Source organism: Vombatus ursinus, unplaced genomic scaffold (assembly GCF_900497805.2).
Source record: "Vombatus ursinus unplaced genomic scaffold, bare-nosed wombat genome assembly UNPS02014945.1, whole genome shotgun sequence".
NCBI lineage: Eukaryota > Metazoa > Chordata > Mammalia > Diprotodontia > Vombatidae > Vombatus > Vombatus ursinus.
This window is the reverse complement of record NW_020954723.1, coordinates 3,712,810-3,731,662: the sequence shown is the minus strand read 5'-3', so window position 1 is coordinate 3,731,662 and position 18,853 is coordinate 3,712,810. Positions and strand designations below refer to the sequence as shown.

Below are 18,853 nucleotides of genomic sequence, written 5' to 3'. Positions count from 1 at the left end.
GTTAAATTCCAAAACCAAATATAAATAATTTTCAGATTTCAGATTTCATACTAGTTCTCCCCATTAACACAGATAATCTGGAGGCAAGCCTGACCACAGTCAATCAAAATTTCTTTCAGTTAGTTCATCAATTGTGGGAATATATTAGTCAAACTGGTTGGTTGACCAAGTTTATCATAAGTTGACCCAAATGTAACAATCATTGCAGTCAAAAAATAATCAAACTGTTAGCCAGATGTAGATATAGAATTTTTCACTTTTCATTTCTGATCTGTTTCAAACATTTTTAAAACATAAAGCATTTGTTACTGAAATGTAGATGATAATCATTATTAATAGCATAAATTTATATAGCGCTTTAAGGTTTGCAAAGTGCTTTACATGTTATCCCTTTATTATATTTAAATGTATGAAAAATTATATATTTTAAAGGCTGTTACATTATAAATTATTGAAGTGAAAAACAATTAGAAAAATTTTATTCTCTTTTTAAACCTATTCTTTTAGGATTTACAGGGTCATCAAATTTACAGCAAATTTCCAATTTTGACTTCACTTCAACAAATGCCTTATCAGAAGACTCAGTAGTAGTTGTTGGAAAAGGTATTAAGATTTCAAAGTTATTTAGTTTTATTTATAGTCTTCACACATAGGAAAGCTTATCTGTTTGAAATAGAAAAGAAGAGTTTGGTTTAATTCAGGTGTTCAGTAAAGATTTTGAAAAATCTTTCAAATTGAAATTAATTAGAAATGCATCAGAGCTTATTTATACTCCTTAATAACTCAAAAAATGAATTCACATAAGTGATTTTTTTTTCAGCAATAATTTCTTGTGTAAGGGTATTAGTGAATGACTTAATAGCTACAGTATACAATACATTCATTATCTCCAGGATCTTTATAGTACTGTTTTGTTTTTTTTTAAAAAGAAGTTTTATGAAAGCTAGAATTAGGATGGCAACTTTTGCTTATTCACTAAATTATCAGCTTAAATTTGTATAAATATGTTGGTTTCCACCTACATTTTAGACAAACAAGAATTTAACTCCTAGTTTCATGTTAAAGGAAAAAGAAAAGAAAATTTTAAATGTTTTTTATAGAGGTATTTTAGTTTGCTTTATTTTTCCACTTATGTTTTTTTAATTGAAATGAAAACTTTTAAAGTAGTAAAACATTGACAGTAATTATTACCATTTCATTTGATGTCACTCCCCTGCTTAGAATACTCTTTGGTGTCTCCCCATTGCGTATAGGATGGAGTTTAGACTTATATTCAGGGTTTTCATCAGTTTGCCCAAATTGACCTTTCTAGCATTATCTCTTGTTCTTTTACATTTATCCTTTGCCCCAGTGAACTAATCTCACAGTTTTCTATATTCCCTCCCAACATGTCTTGTGGTTTGGTTTTTTTTCTGTTTATGTCATTGTTCCCTTGCCCCAATAGTGTTTGTTTTTTCTCCCCTGCTCTTCTAAATTCTACCTATTTTGAAAGATTAACTCAGCTCAGGCCTATCTAGTCCATAATCTCTTCGCTAAATTTGCAACACTTGTCTGTAATATTCATTTAACAATAATCATCTCCTGTCTTCTGATACCTCTTATACTGTTGTATCATGCTGTTGTTTAACTTTTCATGTATTTATTAAATTTCACAACTAAATTATAAGCCTCTTGAAGGCAGGAACCATCTTTGTATTTCTCACAGTGCCTTGTGCACAAATATTCAATGAATATTTGCTGGTTGATTGATTTCAGGTGTTTTTGGAATCTCAAGTTCAGTTCCAGTTACAAGCAACCAATCAGTGATACCTCCTGTGGAAAATGGGGATACATTCTCTATTAAACCAAGCATTGAGCCACCATCAGGGATTTATGGAAGAGCAGTCCAACAGAACAGTCTACCATATCTGGATGTTGAGAATGAAAAAGATGTAAGGCTATATTATCTTTTTAAAGGCTATATTATCTTTTTTAAAGTCTGAATTTTGAGTCATTGTTTTATAGAGTTTAAAACTGAATATTCTTTGATTTAAATAACCATCTCTTACTGAATTTTTAAATGGTCTGATCTTAAATAGTAGATGGTTTCCCTTCCCAGAAAATACTACCTTGTTTCTATTACTGATACATAGTAATATTCTAGGCCCAGTTTTTCTAAGAATGCACTAGAATATACTAGTATCCTAGTAAAAACCAGTTATACAGCACAAGAACAAAGAAATACATAAATCCTAATGACAGTGAATTTTATGCTTATTAGCACTTTCACAAGAAAATTTATTTTAACTTCTGTCACATAAGTATCCAAATATTTAAACAAAAACATATAAAAAAGCAAAAAAAATGGTGATTATAAATGCTTGTACATGTAACTGTAGGCTTCTCTTCAGCACTTGTTAAGGAACCAAAATTCCTAACTTAGTTTTAACAAGGTAGTAAAAAAGATATGTATTTAACATGAATTTTGTTGCTAGTGTTCTACTTTATGTGTATATTATTCTTTTATTCCTACCTTCTTCATTCTACATCACTTCATGTGAATTCCATTTTTTAAAAATTCATATTCATTATTTCTTATGGTATGATAATATTGTAATATGTTGATGTGTCTATCCCTTCCAGGTAAGCAGATTATCTTTTCTATTAATCGATCCATCCTTTCTTATCCTCTGAGACTTTTATCCATTACTTCAGTTCTGCTATATGAGGGCTCCTCCTCTTGATCTCTGAATATTTTGTGGATACAAGGGAATATACAAGCTGTCTGTTGGTCATCATTCTTACTCTATGACCAGCCAACTTTTCCAGTCACAAAACTTTGGGATGATATCCTTTATGTCACTTCTTCAAGTGTAGTTCTTTGATAATGATGATATATTGCACTTTGCATGAGCTCAGCACAAGCCTCTCCATTACCCTTTAACTCTTTGGAGACTCACAACCCTGTTATTATGAAAAGATTATTGAGCATTATGAAGGTCAGCCTTTGTTTCAGAGAAAAATTTAGGGTCATTAAAAGCAGTGCAGAATTTCTCAAATGCAATCAAGCTTTCTCTTCGCCACCTATTCAGTTCTGGACTTAGCTCATTGTCTGTGCATAGTATTTGTCCAAGATATATGTATAGTTCTATGAGTTGTCCGTCTAACTCCATATCATAGTTCAGACAATAGGTGTTCTTCTTCAGCTTGGTTTTTACTGTGCTGCTAGGATTTTACAGAAGCGTTTGTATGCCAGACTGGTGTTACATGTTGCACTTGGCTGCTATATCTCCCTATGATTACGTGCTTGCTACTGAAGATAGTTTCTAGGTTTTTGTGGGCAACCAGTTGTGGGTATTAATTTATCATACTTCAACTTCCTTAGGAGATGCTGATTGCCTATTACCTCTAAAATAAAAAATAAATTTGTCTACCATTTAAAGCTCTTCACAACTCTGGCCCCTCCCTACCTTTCTATTCTCTCACATTCCTTCCTAACATAATTTATGGTCCAATCACACTGGTCTGTTTGCAGCTTCACACACACAGAGAGCATCTGGAATCTCCTTGCCCTTTCATTGTCTGTCTCCCATACCTTGGAATCTCTCCCTCCTCACATCTTCCTTTTGTACTCCCTAGTTTCTTTCAAAACTCAACTCAATCTCTAGAAACTTTTCCTGATTACCTCATCTGCAAGTACCCTCCTTTCCAAAAAATAGCCTTATATTCTTTTTGTATATATTCTGTGTGTGTGTGTGTGTGTGTGTGTGCATGCGTATGTGTGTGTATTCTGTATATATTTGACTCCTCAGTAAGAATGTAAGCTCCCTGGGGAAGGGACTGTTTCATTTTTGTCTTTGTATCTTTAGCACTTAGCACAGTATTTGATATATTGTGGATGTTTAATAAATGTTGATTGATTGGGTACCGTACCTTCTAGTTCTTATTCTTCTCTAATTTTGTATTGTTTTTTATCTTTGCTCTACAAGTCAGTAGTCTTATTTTACATAGACAGCTAATGCAGAAATGTTTCTCACATCTGTAACCAGTGTATTCCCATCTATTAAGATATAATCATTTTCGTTTTTTGATACGTAATTTTATGTTTACCATGTCTAATTTCTCCCAATTCACTTCTTAAAGAAAATATTCTTGGTGTGTAGAAGCAAAACTTCTTTATAGTTTATTAGTCCTTGGCCCCTCTCATTTCTTATTCTTGAATTATATTGTCCAGTATGTTTCCATTCTTTTTCCATTTTATTGAAATTGTTAGGTATTAAAGAACTTATTAGTTTAATTGGGAGCAGCTTAAGCTCAACTTCACCATCCTCTGTGCAGTTGCTATATAAGCTACAATTAGCTTCATGTTGGTCTTTTTGGCAAATGCTTATCGTGAGTCCTGCAACACAAGATTACCAAGTATCCAATTAAATACTGATTCTATTGACTTTGGAAGTGAAAAACAAGCAACTTTGGTGGCTCACTTCTAGAGTACCAACAGCTAAGTTTAATGTTTAATGTTCATAGATGGCCTGAAAATGTGTACCTTAGTATCCTCAGCCTTTTTTTTTCTTTTTTTTTTTCTTTTTTTTTTTTTTTTTTGCCACTCTGCCACCATCACTGCCAAAGTCAAGGAGGTCCACAAAGGCCCAAGAGCCATTTTGTATTTTTCATTATATTGTGAACTACTATATTGTATAGCCAGTCTGCTGGTAATAAATATCCATGTTTAGGGAACCAATATTTTGAAAACAATTGTAGGCCTGTGGTAGCTCCATACCCAAAGACTTTCTAGCCTAGGAGAGTCTGCCAGAGTCTGCTATCTGTTGTCATTTGCTATCTGCTTTAAGGACCTACGGTCACCAACATTACAGAATGATTTATTAGATTAGAACTATTTATCGGTACTTGGTAGCCTCTCCCCCAGTTGTTGGTTTCTAATTTTTTTTTTTACTTTTTTTTTTTTTAGGCGATTGGGGTTAAGTGACTTGCCCAGGGTCACACAGCTAGTAAGTGTCAAATGTTTGGTCTGAGGCCAGATTTGAACTCAGGTCTTTCTGACTTCAGGGCTGGTTCTCTATCCACTGCGCCACCTAGCTGCCCCTAATTTTTTTTTTTTTTTTTTTTTTTTTGCCATTATAGTTACTGTTCCTAGAAATGTTTTTTTGTAGATAAGTTTTATAATTACCTTTCAATATTAACATTGCCCTTAGACTATCAGTTTAACAGAAGGACTGCTGAATATCTTAACTCTTTACTTTATAATGCCATATCACTTTTCAAAAAACTTGAGACATTTCACACTTCACTAGTAATATAGCGGATTATTTTTTTCTACACTTAAGATGCCAACATTGAAATTTAATCAGTTTTTGCTATACACATGGCCATTCAGTATCTCTTCTGTGTAGAATAAACGTTGTTACAGATACACATGAGTATGTGTCTGGGATAAGAAAATTTTTAGTCATTATTTAAACTACTTATTTATCTTCAAATGTTTCAACTTTTAATGCAGATTAAAGCTTCTGTTTCAAAATCCACTTATGACAAGATGAGACAGAAGAGAAAGGAAGAAAAAGAGATAAGTCATAAAAAACTTTTTGAAGTCAAAGATCATGAGAAAAAGGAACTTAATTCCAGAGAACAAATTAAGCATACTGAAGCTGAGAGAACGGCAACAGAAAGTGAGTTCAGTTAAAGTTGTGGATTGGGGATGGGGGCTACAGTTGTGGTATACTTGTGCTAATATTATACTAGCTGATGTAATATAATATTCTTTGCTTTAGTATTTGATATGATCAAGATCATAATGTTACAATGGTCAAAACCAGAGAATTTTTTTTTTATTTGACATAGTAGTCTCTATAGAACAAATATTGAATCCTTGTAGTAAAAAGAAAATAAATTGCTAGGTTGAATATAAAGCTTTTATTAAAAGTTAATAGACTATCTTCATTTAAATTCCTAGTGTTTTTTTTCTTTTCTTCTGGACTTGAGTATTTTTGGAGATGAGGTGGTAATATCAGGTTTATCTTTAGAAAGTGTTGCCTTCAGCCCTTCAGCAAAAGGAGTGTCCTATTTAAAAAGATCACCATCTTTACTTTTTTCAGAGTCAGGTAAATTAACTGTTTGTAACTTTTTTAATGTTGAAGAGATACTGATTACACTAATAAGACTCTTTTGTGCAGACTACAGTGGAAGAAGCACTAGAAGTCAGAAGATCTTCGTTCTGGTCCTAATTCTGGGTAGCCCTGAATAAATGAATCATTGAATATCATTAGTTATAGGAGTAATAATCAAGATATTTGATTATTTTTCATTCCCAAATATACCAGATAATACATTTTTCTAACTCCAATAGGTTACATACCATAAAGAAATTTGTAAAATGATTAGATTATTCCTAAATTCCCTTCTAATTTTAAAATTCTATGATTTTTTTTCCTTCAAGATCCAACTAAATTCCCTCTATTGACTGTCTTCAATTTATCCTATATATATATATATCTTATTTGTACATAATTATTTTCATGTTGTCTCCACTATTAGAGTGTGAGCTTCCCTAAAACAAAGACAGACTTTTGCTGTTCTTTGTAGCCCTAGGGCTTAGCACAGTACCTAGTAGGTATTTAATAAATGCCTATTGTTTGACTAATCAGACTGCTCTCATAACTTTATTAGAGATAGGTATGGACTAGATCTAACTATCCCATTTTATAGCTAAGGCATAGAGAGGTTAAGTAATTTGTGGTTACAAGTAGAAGTCAGTCATTGCAGAACCAAGAGTAGAATATAGGTCTCCAGATCATTTTTTAAAGACATTGGAAACTTTTATGAAGGAATGCTATGTGAGGAAAGCAGAACCGAAAGTACAAAGTGAACAATTACTACAGTACCATAAAGATAAAACTAAAATGCAACAAGATTCAAGGTAAATAATGCAATAGATTGTTATCACTATGTTTAACAAAGTTAAGTCAAATATTTCTTTCTGTTAATTAGTAAACTACAAAAGCAAAATTGACAAGTATCATTCATAATTACACTGTTATACACTTTTTCTTAACTTTCTGGTAATGTACTATGTTGAAGGGCTTACTGGATTTGTGTTGGAAATATCTTGCATCAAAACATTATCAACTTTTTAAAATTTAACTATTGGACAGGTTTGAAATTTAAAGGTAGATGAGAATAAAAGTGATATGTAAACTTAAGAAATGTTTAAAGTTAAGAATAAAATAGTATATTACGTGTGTTAGGATTGAGGAGCAAGTAAGAGTCTGTTCCTTAATCAGAAGTGTTTGCAAATGATAATGTTGATTGATCTTAGCCTTAATGTTACAAATAAAACTTGGAAGATTCAAACATCTGGTTTGTGGTTTTTCCACACATAGTTTTGTTTAATAATAATGTGTAATCATAGCAGAACTTTTTACTATATAAGATTTGGAAATGGAAGTGTAAACCATATTATAATTAATGGATTAACTAATCAAGTTTTATTTCCCCATAGCTGGAGTGGGTTTTTTAACTTTTTTTGTGCAGTAAAATGTTAGATTTTTTTCTCCATTGAAAATAAAGAAGGAATAAGATTTCTAGAGTTGTCTGGATTTATAATCAGTCAGAGTCAATACACATTTGTTAAACACCTACTATATGCCAAGTACTGTGCTAAGTGTTGGGGTACAAAAAAAGGTCAAAAAACAGTCCCTGCTCAGAAACACCTCTAAGATGAAGTTCAGTACGTTATATGATTAATTCTAGCAATTTACCAACTTTTCTTATCTAAAACTTTTCTTAGCTGTGTGTTGTGTTTTTTGTTGTTAAACCAGGATCAATAAGATCTCTTTGTTTAGATGTTCATGGTTATTCAGTTCATAGAGGCTTGTATTTACTACATATAAAGCTTTTTCAGTAGTCATCTGATTCATCAAAGAAAGATTAAATTATATTCATGTTGTTTTAGTGCGAAGTATATTTTATTATCTATCTTCTAAAATTCTTCAGTGCATCATGATGTGAACGTAACCCTGGGTTCTCTGTGAAAACAGCATAAGCTTTAGTGGTAGGTCTGACCAAGAAGGAAAGGCTTTAATTATAAGCCTCATAATGAATGGTATAGCTGTCTAAGATGACACCAGAGCATTGGCCATCAGGCAGTACATTTTTTGGTCATATAACCTTAAAAATTGCCTGCTGAGGGATAGAGGTGTTAACAGTTCGCTTCAGTGAAGTTAATAACAATGAAGCTCACAGATCCTTGAAATTACAGAATAAAATTTTAATCTGCTTTTGTTAAACATTAAGATTCATACATAGTAACTGTCTAATCAAAATATTCTGTTATTTCTCATTTCCAAATATACCAGATAATGTATTTTTCTAACTCCAATAGGTTATCTTAATTTATGACTACAATAATCAGATTAAAGATGCTTTTTGTTTTTATGTACGTGTCCCCTCTGATTAACTAGACTGCAAACTGTTTAAGGACTAGAACTTTCTTATACCTCTTGATGTCCTCAGTAGGTCCTACCAACACAGGGTTTTTAAAAAGTTACATGTTCTCAAAGAATATTTGTTGATATTGGACACTCTTGGACTTTGGATTATTAAAGTTGCCATCAGTAGTATCAATTTTGATAGACCATAAAGTCTAGAGACAAATAAAATATATGTTTAGTTTAATTTTATTATATATAGATATGTTGTTATCATTAATTTTTCAGTCGTGTCCAACTCTTCATGACCCCATGAGTAAGGGGGCACAGTTTCTTGGCAAAGATATTGGAGTGGTTTGTCATTTCCTTCTCCACCTCATTTTACAGATGAGAAAACTGAGACAAAGGGTTCAGTGACTTGCCTAGGGTCACACAGCTACTGAGTGTCCGAGGCCAGATTTGAACTCAGGAAGTTGAGTCTTCTGACTCCATGCCTAGTACTCTATCCACTGCACCACCTAGCTGTCCCATATACAGATATAGAGAGATATATGTGAGCCAGTGAATTATTAAGATGGATCATGAGCTTGATGTGATCTTCATTTCCAAATTTCTTACCTACTTATTTCCCAGTTCCCAAAATATTTCTTATAGGAAGACCTTTGACTTTATCCCGTCACTTTGGAGTTATCTTCAGTTTTAAAAGTGAAGCCAATGAATGAATGAAGGGAAGCCAAACTTTTGTGTAACATGATCAACAGCTGAAAAAAAAAATAACGAATATAACAGCATCTGAAATGTCAAGGACATAAAGTTTTCTCCAATTATTTTCTAAATAGTTTTAGACATAAGAAATGAAGATTCAGATTATTTTTATCCCACAGAGGCAACTAGATGGCACAGTGGGTAGAATGGCAGGCCTGGAGTCAGGAAGAATTTAGTTCTAATCTAACCTCAGGCATGTGCTAGCTTTGTGACCCTGGGCAAGTCACTTAACCCTATTTGCTTCAGTTTCCTCATCTTTAAAATAAGAATAATAATAGCACCTACCTCCCAGGGTCGTTTTAAGGATCAAATGAGATAATAATTATAAAGTGCTTAGCATAGTGCTTGGCATATAGTAGGTTCTGTATAAATGTTAGCTATCATTTGCCTCGTCATCATTATTATTGATTTAATTATACAATTTTGTTTAAAATTAATGTTAATAAAATTGGATTTCTGTGACTCTAATAAAAAATAAAATTAGGTGAAAATATTATTTTATTTAATATTACATGAACTTGGCATGATGGTCTGTGATTATTTAATGTAGTTTACTTTCATAGGTGAAGTGTCTCCTGGGGCCAGACCACAATACAAAGAAAGAATCCCATCTGTCACACATAGTCCAGAAATAATGGATCCATCTGAACTGAGGCCTTTTTCCAAACCAGAAGTAGCACTTACAGAAGCCTTAAGACTGTTAGCTGACGATGATTGGTAAGTATACTAAGATCCCAGTTTATCAATCCCTTGTGTTCTAAAAGTTAATTGGCAATTCTTTTTCTTAGAACTTAGTACAAGGGGCAGCTAGGTGGCACAGTGGATAGAGCACCGGCCCTGAAGTCAGGAGGACCTGAGTTCAAATTTGGCCTCAGACCACACACTTGACACTTACTAGCTGTGTAACCCTAGGCAAGTCACTTAACCCCAATTGCCTGAAAAAAAAAATTAAAAAAAAAAAGAACTTAGTACAATGGTGTTAAAGAACCCAGGCCAGCCACAAGTCCATTCAACCTTTGGTGCCCCTGAAACATAATGCAGTTAATATAAGAATACTAATATTATTAATGTGTTTTGAGAGTAGTGCTCTTAATGTACACCTAGTATTGTGAATAAAATAGGGTATTTTTAGCTCATATGGGAATCTAATCCTTTATAGCATTGTTTTTACAGAAAAATAACATTCTGCCCCCAAAAGTGGAAATGTTAACACAGGGAATGCACATAGTCCACTGTCGATGATGGACAGAACAATAGGGAACAGTCACATTGTTACACATACATATCCACATGTGTGCACGAACACATACTGCCACCACTTTGACTGCCCACCTAGTATATGCAAAAGGTAAAATAGTGGCAGTGGGAATGTTACAAGCAGCTAGCTGGCTCACTGGATAGAATGCTGGCCTTGCAGTCAAAAAGACTTAATTTTGGGGCAGCTAGGTGGTACAGTGGATAGAGCACTGACCCTGAAGTCAAGATGACCTGAGTTCAGATCCAGCCTCAGACCAAACACTTGGCACTTACTAGCTGTGTGACTCTGGGCAAGTCACTTAACCCCAATTGCCTTAAAAAGAAAAAAAAAAGACAATTTCAAATCCAGCCTCAGATAATAACCAGATGTGTGACCTTTGGGCATGTCACTTAACCTCTGTCTGCCTCAGTTTCTTCATCTGTAAAATGGGGATAATGATAGCACCTATCCCTCAGGGTTGTTATGAGGATCAAATGAGGTAATATTTATAAAATGTTTCGCAAACCCTTAAGTGCTACATAACATGCTAGCTGTGGCTGCCGCTGCTATTGTTGTTATTAGTTGCTGATTCTTGGTAGTGGGGAAGGTTTGCTCTTTGTTTTGGGGTTGGACAAAATCTGTGATGTTAGGAAACTCCCAATAAGGAAATACCATCTATCTGTGCAGATTGGGAGCGATATCTTTATACAACTTCTAATCTTAAAGAATTAGCTGGAGTGCTTAGAGATAAAGTGAGTTGCCCCAGCTCACAGAGCCATTCTGTATAGGAGGTCAGACTTGAACCCAGGTCTTCTTGCCTGAGTCTCACTCTCTGTCCATTGTACCACACTGCCCTTTGATATATGCAGGATATTCATAAATTGGGTGACTTTCAAGTTGAAAGGGATCTTTTGTAGAGGTTTGCCATTTTTAATAAAGCATGAGCAATATGAAACTAATGAGGAACTTTAAAGGACAGGAGTGAAAGCTGTCAGTAGGGAAATGTGTGTTAGGAAAAGACGGGCTGGACACATACGAAAAGCAAGCGATCACAAGGGAGTAGGAATGGACTCCACTGATACTTTGATAGTGGAGGACATAGTCCCTGAGGACATATTCCAACACATTAGTTGAACTTCCTGTGGTGAATTTATAAGAGGGCATGGCCAGGAGCCTCACAGGGTGGGCATAGTCCTGGGTAGGCTGTAATTTGAATCAAAGAAATCACAGATCCATTTGTGTATATGTAGGTATGAATTACTTTTGCTTAATTATAAAAGAAGGTAATTTTTGCCAAGCTAGAATTTATTTAAGTACCTTTAGGACCATCATCACTCAGCACCCACTTCCCCTTTTTCAAAGCTTACATCATCCCATCCAGATCCTAGTTTCTGTCATAGACGGATCTCCAGGTTACTCTCCCTCTTCCCAGATAAGTTTGGTACCCGACTTACCCCAACCTCTGCTTCCTAACCTCCCAATTTCTCAACCTCTCCAGCTCCCATGGCCACACACAGGTACACGCCACAGTGTGCTGGTAAATGTTTTAACAACTGTCTTTCCAGGGGAAAACTTTTTCGCGCAGTACATTTTAAAATTTCATCTGCATTGTTAACATTTGACCACTTTCTTAAGTCTTGACAATGAACAGAACAATAAATAAAGCCTTCATTTGTATTGTATCATGAAGTTCTCTGGCTGCAGCACACCCTAAGCACATCTGCCTCCTCTGTCCAAAACCCTTTCTCCCCTTCCCCCCTGCCCAGCACCCGTAGGTACAAAACACACAAAAGCAATGAGGTGGCACAATGGATAGAGTGTTGAACTTGAAGTCAGGAAGACCTGAATTCCAATCTGGTCTCAGACACTTACTAGCTCTGTGACCTTTGGCAAGTTACTTAACCTGTCCCAGCCTCAATTTCTTCATCTATAAAATAGGGATAATAAAAGCATCTACCTCCTAGGGTTGTTTTGAGGCTCAAATGAGGTAACACATAAAATGCTTCACAAACCTTGAAGTGCTATGTAAATGTGGGGTGATGATGATGATGATGGTGGTGGTGATGAAAACAATAATAACTAAATTTGCCCTGGGTACTGGAATTTCTCATTGAACCACTTGAGGGTAAGATACCTCCACACTTTCCTAGTTAGCACCCACCTGAAAGTAATATAGGAAATGTTTTGTTCCCCTCAGAAAATAATAGGAGAGAGGATACACAAATTAACAATATCTTTTTGTAGAGATTTAAATACTCAGAAAAAAAACCACTGTTCTTATCAAAGGTAGTAGTTGAAGACAGCCACCTCAGCTAGTTCCTACTACCCTCTGAAGACATCAAAAATAATTTCACATGTGAAAATTTTATTTAGTCAATAGTAGTGAGTAAACATTTGTTAAGCACTTTTTATGTTAGGCACTGTACTAAGCACTGGGGATACAAAGAAAGACAAAGATCTCTCAGGCTTACTTCCTTTATCTTTATTATCTTTCATATATCTTTTGCTTTTCTTTAATTTTAACCATCTTTAATTTTATTTAATTTTAATTATCTCTTATCTTTTGGCACACATAGGTCCTATAAGCACTAGGTTGTTATAGGAAACAAGCACAGGCTACTTAAGCATATAATATTTTACATATTGAGATTTTAAAATATGAGTATTATGCTTCTAAGAAAGATTGTTCATACAAAATATTAAGAACAATAACCTTACTCCTTCGTTATCCAGTAAAACTAACCTCCGTTAACTTTTGCTTATCTTTCCCTTCTCTTCCTTTCCTTCCCAAAAGGAATACTTACATATGGTAGAACAAGAATGTAATTTCCCACTGAAGGAAAAATAAAGTCAGCTTGTTTGTTGTCCCCAATGTTCTTTTGTTACCAGCATTTAAATTTTAGGGTTCCTCTTTGATCATAAAAGGAAAATCAATTTAAGGAAACCCTTCCTTTCAGATTCCTGATCTGATACTGTCACAGAAAGAGGTAGTGAATTACCTTTACAAGTTAAATAAAGTATTCCTTTATTCTTTGGCTGTATTTCACAGATACATTAGAGTCGAAGATCCAGTTGAGATTATATGTTTTTAATGCTTTTACCACTGGTTTATTTTTCCATAGGGAAAAAAAAATTGAAGGATTGAATTTTATACGATGTTTATCTGCTTTTCATTCTGATGTCTTGACTGTAAAGTTGCATGAAACAAGTTTTGCTGTTGTTCAAGAGGTAATCCTAAAAACATATTTTTGATAGAGAATTAAAACATGTATTTAGCCTCTCACTAAAAGTCAGTACACTTTAACAAGTGGTAAGGAATATAGCCTCTGTCTATTTTGGTCATTTTCACTGAATAAGTGAATAAAAAGCTTTGCATTTATTAAGTGTTTACCATGTGCCAGGCACTCTCCCAAGATTTAGGGAAACCTATACAAATAAGCAAGATAGTCTCTCTTCTGAAGAAAATTATGTCCTAATAGGGAAAAACAACACATTAGGGGGTAGCAAGGGAGGAGTGTTGATTTCATTACTGTTTACAGAGCCAGAGTAGGAAGGGAAGGGCAAGAATTATATGTGCGTTGCATGTAAATGGCCAGGGACTAACAGAATGGGTCTGGGTCTGGGCTAAATGACATATGCTCTCCAATCAGAAGCCTAGGTTCACAGGGCAGGAGCTTGGAGTGTTAGATCTGATGTGGAGATAGAGGCACAGGAACATGTCATGGTGAATCTCAGTCTGCCCTGGACATGATAAATTCTCACCAGTCAGAAACCCAGCTTCCTAGGACAGCAAACAGAAGTTCCCAAGCTTGGACAGGAAAGTGAAAATATGTTACTGATACTTTTTGAAATATGGGAATTTAATGCTGAGATTGATTAATATTGGTAAAATAGGATTTATATTTTTGTTGATTTGCCTTTTAATTTAGCAAGAATTCTTATTTAAGATTTTAAAATTTTTAGGTGAAGAATTTACGCTCTGGAGTTTCTCGTGCTGCTGTGGTCTGTTTAGGTGATCTCTTTACTCATCTGAAAAAGAATATGGATCAAGAAATAGATAACACAGTAAAAGTTCTGTTGCATAAAGCTGGTGAATCAAACACATTTATAAGAGAAGATGTAGACAAAGCATTGAAGGCCATGGTTAATAATGTAACTCCAGCACGTGCAATTAGTTCTCTAATAAATGGAGGACAAAGGTAATATTCATAAAAAATTGAAATAAATTTAGCTAAAATGGAATTTCATAGTGTCCAGACTATAGAGAAAGAAGGCAGATTTTAGTATGATTTACATAGAGGGTTAGAAGGAAACAGATGTCCATTTCAGCCATTTAATAAACATTTTTTAAGTGCCTGCTCTGTGCTAAACCAGGCAGTGATTATAAATATCTTTTTTTTGCCATTTGTGCAGGGGTAGCTAATTCAAATTGTTAATACATACTTCCTTTTTTAGCTTAGAAGGATTGGGCTAGAAGGTTAAGAGCAATTTAGTGGTTTATCAACTCTGATAAACAGTTAATCTCATTGATTAGTTTCATTTTACTATTATTTCCTTGCAGTCATTTACACATTGCTGTACGAAGATGTACAGCCCAGCACTTGTCTGATGTGGTGGAGCAAATCGAACCAGAACGAATTTTGTCAGGAACAAAAGACCTGGCCGACCGGATATTGCCAGCTGCTGCTAAGTTTGCACAAGACAGCTCACAAGAAACTAGGTGAGCTAGTGCTCGTAGAGTAAGTGTAATCTAATAACACCTGGGATTGGGAAGAATATTTTGGTATGAACAGTAAACTGACTTAAAAGTAGGATACAAAGGGTAGGGCCAAGTGGGCATTTCTCTGAAAGGAGAAGTGTCAGCAGTGGGGTCCCTCGGGGTTGGTGCTAGTACTGATCTTGTTTAACATTTTTACAAATAATCTGGAAGGAGTGCACAGTGAATTCTCCAAATTTACAGATGACACTACGCACTTCTGGGTAGTGAAATGCCAAGTCACAGGGATGAACTTCAGGAAAACGACACGAGGCTGTGTGAGTGGGCAGAAAAGTGGCAGATGAACTTCATTGTGGGCAAGTGTAAGGTAATGCATTTAGGGAAATATAATCCAAAGTATACTTATAGAATAATGATCAGTTACAATCCAAGAAAGGATTTAAGGATCATTGAGCAATGTTCATTGTAGCCATAGGCCCAGTGTGCTGCTGCAGTGAAAATGCTAGACATCATCAGGAAGAACATGGGGGGAAATGTTATCTTACATTCAGTGTTCAGGGCCATAATGTATTTGGAATACTGTGTACATTTTCTTATTCTCCCTCAAGAAAAATAAAGACATAGGTAAAGGATATCCAAAGAAGGGTCTTACCAGGACTGAAGGGTTGCTATATGGAGATAGATTTTTGAAAATAGGATTTTTTTTTTGCCTAGAAAGGTAAAGATTGAAAAGAATATGATCAAAATCTTTAAAATCATAATTGGCAAGTTGATTACAGAGACAGCATTTGAAACATTAAAGGGATATATTTTAGACAGAAAAGTACTGTTTTACACAGCAGCAAGTAAACCTTTGGAACTTATTACTCCTAAAGTACGGAAAATGACATTCAAGCTTTTTGGATAAATTCATGAATAATAGAAACATGCTATATTATTATGGAAAGCTAAGATTCTTTTGGAATACACCCTTTAACCTTCCCCTAATGGCAGTCATTGGGTCTTACTTTTCATAGAATTTTTTATTTATCTTTGCGATTTTGAAATTATTACATAGTGAAAATTAAATATTCAAGACTGAATATTTTTCATTTCATATGTCTCTTATCACCTGCTTATTGGCCTTTTTGTACTACAGGATCTTTCTATCTCATATCCTTAGACCCTGTTGTGATTCTTAGATCCCCAGTAGGGATTTAAGTACTAGAGTTGTCTCCAAGAAACTTGCAACTGCTTAGGGGCTGGTCATCCAGATTGTGAGCCAATTTCTGGTTCTAGGAACATTGGAATTGGGGAATAATGTTTGTTTTCTCCACATATTCCCATTTTCTCCTTAACTACTTTGTAGTTATGGGAAGAGCATAGAAGGGAGATAGATCTGTTTAGTCTTTCTGAGACTTAAGTGCCTCTTTTCTTTATCTCTTCCTTCCCTCCAAATTATGCACCCTTACCTGGAAGTGGAGACAAAAGGGGAAAACGCATTGGAATGCGTATCGGGGCCAGCCCAGCACTTTGGCAGAAAAAACTGCTCTGTACTTGATAGAAATTGAAGGTTACCACTTAGTTTCAGGCCCCTAAGCCCTGCCTCTTGTTGCTGTAACCTCTTTCTGGCTTAACTATGTCATTTGAAATTCACACTAAGAGAGCCATTTCTTTAAAGTATCATTTCTGGAAGACTGTTATCAAAATGCACATATTTTACCTGGGAGTAGCAAAGCATTTACATTATCAGCATTAATATAGATTTAGCACAGTTACTTAACTGTATCCCTAGAAAGCAAAGAACAAGTTCCTGAGAGATAGGTACACATAGGACAGGTAAGTTTTTGGTGGGGGTGGATTGAGAAAGAAAAAAATCAAATTATAGGGTTCCTATGTAAGATGTCAAGCTCCAGGGAGTCAACCAAGTCAGAAGCTCCAAGTAGGTGGCTGACAATCAGATTACTGAGCATTGAAGCAAATGCCAGAGACACACTTGACCTGCTTCACAGTTTTTCCGAAGGTCAGCTAGTGTTGGAAAGCAAGATTCCCATAGATACTCACAAGATTGAGCAAAACAATTAGCTCTTCATCTAGATTATGATCTAGATCCAGCTGACCACAAAACATTAGGATGTACTACTTTCCAATCTGTTTAAATTGATAATGACAAGTAGGTTTTTGGGTTGAATTAATAATAATTGCAGCTATATAATAATAATACAAACTCTTAAACAACTTAAGTCTAAATGATAGAAATATTTCTTTCACGTTTGCAGGTATTACGGTCGAAAGATGCTGTTCCTCATGATGTCCCATCCTAACTTTGACAAAATGCTTGAAAAATACATCCCATGTAAAGATTTGCTTTATATTAAAGAATCTGTTAAAAACTTACGTCAAAAGGTATGTGGAAAAGATTGGAATTTAATGAACAACTTAGAAATTGAAAATTTTTCGAATAGAAATAATTATTTTCTATTTCTTCTTCTATCATGTTAACTGCTTAGAGCAAATGCTCCTTCAGCAGCAGAGCACCTGAAATGCCATTTTCCTTGTATAATGAAACCTCTTTATTCTTATGCAGTAGAGCTTTTCTAGATAATAGCCAGCCTCATAATGGTAGAATAGGTGCCATCCTGATATACTAAAAATATGTTTAGTTTAGTAATAGCTTAAATTATCATCATTGAGGATATCTTTACTGATAACCTTAGGAAACATGCTAAGGAAGGCAGGACCAGCACTAATTGATGATAATTACAAAAAAAAAAAAAAAAAAAACACATACATTCAGGCTTATGATAAACAGTAGGAGCTGTCCAAAAGTGGAATGGGCATAGTGGAATGGAAGTAGTGGTCTTGCTGTCTTTGGAGATCTTGAAGCCAAAGCTGGATGGTAATTTGTAGGGTCAGTTTTAGAAAGGAATTCTTTTTTGGCGATAGATTGGAGTAAGTGACTTCTGAGGTCCATTATAAGTCTGAGACCCCGAAGGATAGGCACAGGAGTCTGGGTTGACCTGTGATTTCATTGGTGTAGAGTACCCGTGGGTGAGGAAACCCCACTTTAGCAATGCGTCTCTACACCTTCTCTAAAACTATAGTCTCTGAGAGCTGCATAGAGCACTGAGAGGTTAAGGGTCACTAGCATGGACTGGAGGAAGGAATTGAACCCAGGTCTCCCTGACTCAAAGCAACCTTTCCATCTACTATACCACTCTAGTCATAGAGTCATAGAGCTGGAAAGGGTTTACATGTTTTCTCCAACTCCATCCCCATTCTTTTATTTATTAAACTTAAAGATTCCAGTACTTAGATCTCTACCCCAAGCAAAAATCTGTTCCTTTTATAAATGAAGCATTTGTATTTATAATATTATTCCAAGTATCATTATCAAGAAAAGCATGCCATGTATATGTGTGCACACATGTGCGTTTAATGTCATTTACCTGTGTGATTTTGGGAAGGTCACTTAATCTGTCTAGATCTCAGTTTCCTCATCTGTAAAATGAGAAAGTTGGACTATATGACTTTAAAGTCCCCTTCCAGCTCCAAATTGATGATTTAGGATTTAATTAATGAAACAAATTGGGAGTATAGAAATTATGCACACAGAGTTTGTCTTTGAAAGAATGTTGTCATACTGTTTATTTTGTGGAGTTGCAAGGGTAAATAAATAAAATATACTTAGGATTTTTTAAAATTTCTTTAAAAATGGAACTTTTCTTCCTG

General features: G+C 34.8%; 1 protein-coding gene across 4 annotated transcripts in view; it reads left to right on the top strand.

The window, feature by feature from the left end:
* The window catches only part of LOC114030138 (TOG array regulator of axonemal microtubules protein 1-like), a 96,664-nt gene that overhangs the window by 66,375 nt on the left and 11,436 nt on the right, over window positions 1-18,853 (top strand). For 2 of the 4 annotated variants that reach the window (XM_027844880.1, XM_027844879.1), the window contains exons 9-16: window positions 508-603; window positions 1,756-1,931; window positions 5,498-5,666; window positions 9,752-9,905; window positions 13,548-13,653; window positions 14,389-14,624; window positions 14,987-15,145; window positions 17,401-17,527. In XM_027844880.1, coding sequence (XP_027700681.1) covers window positions 508-603; window positions 1,756-1,931; window positions 5,498-5,666; window positions 9,752-9,905; window positions 13,548-13,653; window positions 14,389-14,624; window positions 14,987-15,145; window positions 17,401-17,527 — 1,223 coding nt within the window. Of the gene's footprint in view, window positions 1-507; window positions 604-1,755; window positions 1,932-5,497; window positions 5,667-9,751; window positions 9,906-13,547; window positions 13,654-14,388; window positions 14,625-14,986; window positions 15,146-15,385; window positions 15,499-17,400; window positions 17,528-18,853 lie in introns of those variants that run through there. The other 2 variants (XM_027844882.1, XM_027844881.1) reach the window with 2 other exon arrangements.